At 44.7% G+C, this 6,182-nt stretch overlaps 1 protein-coding gene across 1 annotated transcript in view; it reads right to left on the bottom strand.

The window, feature by feature from the left end:
- Window positions 1-6,012: 6,012 nt before the first annotated feature.
- Window positions 6,013-6,182, bottom strand: part of LOC143022969 (uncharacterized) — a 1,349-nt gene continuing 1,179 nt past the window's right edge. Inside the window, exon 2 of the mRNA XM_076181399.1 lies at window positions 6,013-6,034. Coding sequence (XP_076037514.1) covers window positions 6,013-6,034 — 22 coding nt within the window. The remainder of the gene's footprint in view (window positions 6,035-6,182) is intronic.

The raw sequence follows: 6,182 nt of genomic DNA, 5'->3' as shown, positions 1-6,182 counted from the left end.
GTGTGTGTGTGTGTGTGTGTGTGTATAAAACACATGAAACCCACAGTCGGAGAAAATAAACTTAGCCCTCTTCAGGTAAGGCACTTTCATGAAGAGGGCTACAGTTGGTAGCTGGAAATATAGAATCTTCTTTCATTCGAAGTTTATTTTCTCCGACTGTGGGTTTCTTCTGATATACTGTATATATATATATATATATATATATAGATAGATATATATATATAGATATATATGTGTATATATATGTATATATGTATATATATATATATCTTTATGTATATATATATGTGTATATATCTATGTATATATGTATATATATATATCTATATGTAATATATGTATATATATATATATAACATGTATATATATATATATGTATATATATGCATATGTATATATATATATATGTATATATATATATACGTGTATATATATATACAGGTAAACGTCGACTTACGATGGCCGCGACTTACGATTGTTCGACTTTACGATGACGACGACGACGACGACGATATGATAATTTAACCCCTTCCATACGGTGCCGCACACGTATGCGTCATGAGGAGCAAGTGGATTCGCGACGCTGCCATATCGGCGTCTTGATTATATTTATTGTAGTCGCCCCTGTGTTTTTACATTCTCTCAAATGATTCATTCTCTGTGGTTTTCAAAATTCGCGGGTGAAAGAGAGAACGATCAATATAAGCGGTGACTATATTTTATGATGCGAGTATTATTACGTCACGTCGTACGGCTGGCATTGGCTGCTGCCCGCGAGATTTAAGTCCGTACTGAAAATACATATTATAGTGTTTGAATATGGTAAAAAGGATAAAAATGATTAAATAAACTACTGTACATGTTTAATAGGCTATATTCAGTATCTCTGGTGGTTAATATACAGGTAGGCTAGGTACAGTGACCACGGAACAGAGTGGGGATCGACTTACGATGAGATCGTCTTACGATGGCTCTATCGAAACCTAATGCCATCGTAAGTCGACGTTTACCTGTATATACATACATGTTATGTATATTCATATACATATATATATATATACAGTATATATATACATATACATATATATATATATATATATATATATATATATATATATATATACATATATATATATATATACACATCAAATAATTCCGATAGTTGTCCCTGTCGGAATTATTTGATTGACATACGCCCTCCGTGGCGATTCTATTCATATATATATATATATATATATATATATATATATATATATATATAAATATATATATATATATATATATATATATATATACATCAAATAATTCCGATAGTTGTCCCTGTCGGAATTATTTGATTGACATACGTCCTCCGTGGCGATTCTATACATATATGTATATTATACACACACACACACACACACACACACACACACACACACACACACACATATATATATATATATATATATATATATATATATTTATGTGTGTGTGTGTGTGCCTGTGTGTATGTGTGTATGTGTGTGTGCGTGTGAGTATTTAATATATATATATATATATATGTATGAATGTATATATGTATATATATATGTATTTATATATATATATACATATATATATATTAGTATATATATGTGAATATATATACATATATATATATATATATATAAATACATATATATATACATATATATATATATATATGTATATAATATATATATATATGTATGTATATATAATATATATATATATATATATATATGTATTTATATATATACATATATACATATATAAATACATATATATACATATATATATATGTATATATATATATGTATTTATATATATATATACATATATATATACACACATACACATACACACAATATATATATAAGACTGAAGGTGGAAGAAGCAGACGAGGAGTAATGGGAGAATTTCACGCTTTAACGTTTCCACCTTGTCATAATATAGTCAATATATATATATATATATATATATATATATTTATATGTATATATATATATATATATATAAATTTATATATATATATATACATATATATTTATGAGAGACTGGGTGGAGGAAGAATAAGCGAAGATGGGCTGGAACTTTTTATTGCTTATACGTTTCGACCGACTTGGTCTTCTTCAGTAAGCTGTCTACAAACAGTTAAGGTTAATAAAGGTTTATTGTATAAATATGTACAGCTATACATACATTGATATACAATGCGGGCAACAGCCCGCCAGTGGGGGAGTTGTTGTGCCCTAGTGGGTGGAAGGTGAGGGCGTAGGGAGGTCAGCGAGGGGGGGGGGGCGCCGCCCTGAGCACCCCAAGCATTACGTCCATGGGCGTGTGGCGGACAAGGAGGGCAGCTCTCGTTGCCCGACTGCTGAGGAGGCTGCCTTCTGCAGGGTGGGCGGGGGTCTGCGGCGCTGGTCGGAGGGCCTCCGTGGCCGGGCAGGACAGTAGGTAGTGCAGCAGCGGGTGGCGGCTGTGCCTACCGCAGTGATCGCACTGTTGCCCTTGGAAGCCGTCGTACAGCTCCTCCCTGGTGCAGTAGCCCAGCCTAACTCTCTGCAACAGTACGCCGTCCGCCCTGGGCTGTTGATGGAAGGCGCTCAACGTCTGATAGTCGGTGGTGGCGGCGTACCAAGCAGCTTGTCTTTTTGCTCCTTCTAACTGCCGGTGAGTCTGGTGGGCGCGGTGGGCTGCGGCACGCCTGGCTCGCGCCTTCACGTACGACAGACTAGGTGGCACGTGCCTGGTCACGTGGGGGGCGCCAGCGGCTCTTCTTACAGCAACGTCGGCGGACTCATTGCCTCGCACGCCCACGTGGCTGGGCATCCAGTGCAGCCTTACCCGACGTCCCTGTGCGGCGAGGCTCTGCAGGCTGCCCAGGATGGCGGTGACGAGTCCCACGTTGTCGCTGGGGCACGGCTGCTGGAGGACCTGCCACGCCGTCCTGGAGTCTGTGAGTAGGACCACAGTAGCCTCCTGGCGGTTCTGGGCGTGCTCCAGGGCCAGGTGGATGGCCACAAGCTCTGTCTGCAGGGTGGAGCAGTAATCCGGCGTCCTCTCGAGCAGTTCGGTCCCAGCGGTGATGGCAGCGGCGCCCGTCCTGCCACTTTCGGGGTCGACCGAGCCGTCGGTGTAGTATATGGCACCGCCCGGCTCAGACACCTGCGCCACCGCCATGAGGGTGTGATGCCGCAGCTCCTCGGTGGTGCAGAGCGCCTTGCTGGCCGGTAGCCGGGTGGTGGAGAACTCTGCTGTGGGGGGCTCCCACGGGGGTGGGGCTCGGTAGGTGGGGGCCGGGAGGTCGGCGTGTTGCCAGCGCCAGCTGTTAATGTGGGCGAGGCTGTGGGTGGCCAGGGTGGACTGGAGTAGCCACGGGTTGCGGTGGAGGACATCGTTCCCTTGCGTCATTGCAAGCCGTAGTCTTCTCTGTGCTACTCCTTCGGAGTCGCGCTGCAGGGCCCTGGCCACGCGGCAGGCCACGGTCTGTTATACTCTGGTGGTGAGTGGCACCAGGCGGGTCTCGTTCTGCATGACGCACGCACTGGTCCATCTCGGAGCTCCCAGCATCATCCTCATGGCGGTGTTTTGCAGCACCTCGAGCCGCTCCTGTTGGCTACGGAGAGCGATATGAGGACTGGGGCGCTGTAGTCCACCAGGGAGCGCACTGCAAACATGAAGTACAGTCGGAGGACGGAGAAAGTAGTCCCCGCTGTGGGTCGTGTCATGGCTCGCATTACGTTCAGCCTAGCCTGGGCCCTTTCCCTCAGGTAGGCGGCGTGGGCTGTAAAGGACAGCCACTTGTCCACCCATACCCCGAGGTACCGGTATGAGTTGGCCCAGGCCAGTCCGACGCCCTGGACGCAGAGCTGACCTGCCGGGTCGGCAGCCCTCACCATCATGGCGCGGGACTTCTCTGCAGAGATTTTGAGTCCCAGCTCCTCGCATTTCCCGCTGATAATGTCGAGCGCCTGCTGCGCCTTCCTGAGCTTGTTGCCCCTCCCGGTGACCACGAGGGCGAGGTCATCGGCATAGCTGAGGAGGATGGTGCCATTGTGGAAGGGCAGGGCCACCAGCTGCTCCATCAGCAGGTTGAAGAGGAGGGGGCTGAGGATACCACCCTGGGTCGTCCCGTTCTCCAACCTCTGGAAGATGGACTTCAGGCCCTGGAATTTTACCCTGGCGCGGCGATGCTGCAGATAGTCGCGGAGCCAGGCTAGCATCCTTCCCATCACGCCCTTCCTTACGAGGGCGGCGAGGATGGCGTGAGGGCTGGCCAGCTCGAATGCCTTTTCCAAGTCGAGGAAGACAACGATGGCGGGGCGGTGGTTAACTTGATTCAGCAGTGTCAGGATACTGTCCGCCGTGCTCCTGCCGCGGGTGTAGCCGAAAATGTGGGGGTGTAGTGGCCCCACACGCCACTGAAGGCGAGCAAGCACCATTCTCTCAGCCGTTTTGGCCGTGCAGCTGAGGAGGGAGATAGGCCTTAGCTTAGTGGGCTCCCTCGGTTTGGGGATTGGTTGGATGTCAGCCTCCTTCCACGAAGGAGGCAGGCATCCCGCCATCCACGACTCGTTGACTATGGCCAGCAGGGCGGCGTCCCCAGCTGGCCCGGCGTGAGCGATTATGGTGTACGTCACGCCGTCGGCCCCTGCTGCTGTGTCACGGCCCCGTCTCTTTGCCTGCTCCAGCTCCTGAGGAGTGAAGGGACGGTCTGTTACATCAGCTTCTTTAGTCGCCTCCTCCAGATCGGTCAGCATGTTGGACGAGTGAGTTAGACGTCCTGTGTGACCTCAAGTCTCGTTTGTGCTCAGCTATGCGTTTCTCGACGCCTCGACCTGACTCGCCGTAATACGAAGATGAGCATCTACCGCAAGGAATGCGATAGATGGTACTGAGGGCGTTTTGGGACAGTCTTTTTATATTCTTGGTCTTGACGATTTTTCCAAACGCCCTCAGTACCATCTATCGCATTCCTTGCGGTAGATGCTCATCTTCGTATTACGGCGAGTCAGGTCGAGGCGTCGAGAAACGCATAGCTGAGCACAAACGAGACTTGAGGTCACACAGGACGTCTAACTCACTCGTCCAACATGCTGACCGATCTGGACATTTGCCCCACTGGGATGGAGTCGAGGTTTTACACACGGGATTAAGGAGAGACATGAGGAAGACTGTTGAAGCTGCCTACATTAATTATTATGAAAATATCAATGACAGGGAAGGTTTTGTTTGTTTGTCAAAGGCAGCAAGTAAATTAATTATAAATACAATTGGGAAACGTATGCATGATACGGGAAAGGGAATCCCCAGACAGCCAGCGGGGTGACCTGTCCATGTTCCCATCCTCGGATGTATAGATGTGTGGTCCAAACTGTTTGTAGACAGCTTACTGAAGAAACGGTCGAAACGTATAAGCAATAAAAAGTTCCAGCCCATCTTCGCTTATTCTCCCTCCACCCAGTCTCTCATCTGTCTAAACCACTCATCACACATATATATATATATATATATATATATATATATATATATTTATGTATATATATATATATATATATATATATATATATATATATATATATAAATCAAATAATTCCGACAGCTGTCCCTGTCGGAATTATTTGGTTGACATACGCCGTCAGTGGCGATTCTATTCATATATATATATTATCAACCACAATGCACTTTAATTCTAAGCCATATAAGCGCATGCAGAAATTGTAACGTGGTACGCCCGAGGACTCGAACATATATATATATATATATATATATATATATATATATATATATAGATATATATATATATATATATATATATATATATTCATATGCGTATACTTAGGCAGGAGGTTCTCCCTCTGGCAAGAAATGTTGTATATAATAGCATGATGACAACTCACAATTTTTTTTTAACTTGTTCAATACTGCGAACAAGGCGACGTATTTCAAGAGGCAATCTATGTAGATGATCAGCAAAGGACATTTAAACACTGAGGCAGGATAGTCAAACTAGTAGATATTTCGGTGCCAACTTTTTGAAGTTACACAACTTCATTTTCAAGGCAGAATAATACATACAATAGTCAAAACGTAAATATACAGAAATAGTGTTACATAAATGAGCTAAGGAAAGGTCACAAACAAACAAATAATATGAAATAAGTACGAACATAGGAGAG

Source organism: Oratosquilla oratoria, unplaced genomic scaffold, assembly GCF_046742065.1.
Source record: "Oratosquilla oratoria isolate Oo_2021 unplaced genomic scaffold, ASM4674206v1 SCAFFOLD248, whole genome shotgun sequence".
In the NCBI taxonomy this organism is placed as follows: Eukaryota; Metazoa; Arthropoda; class Malacostraca; order Stomatopoda; family Squillidae; genus Oratosquilla; species Oratosquilla oratoria.
Note: the sequence above shows the minus strand (reverse complement) of the source record. Positions and strands in the feature narration are given on the sequence as shown.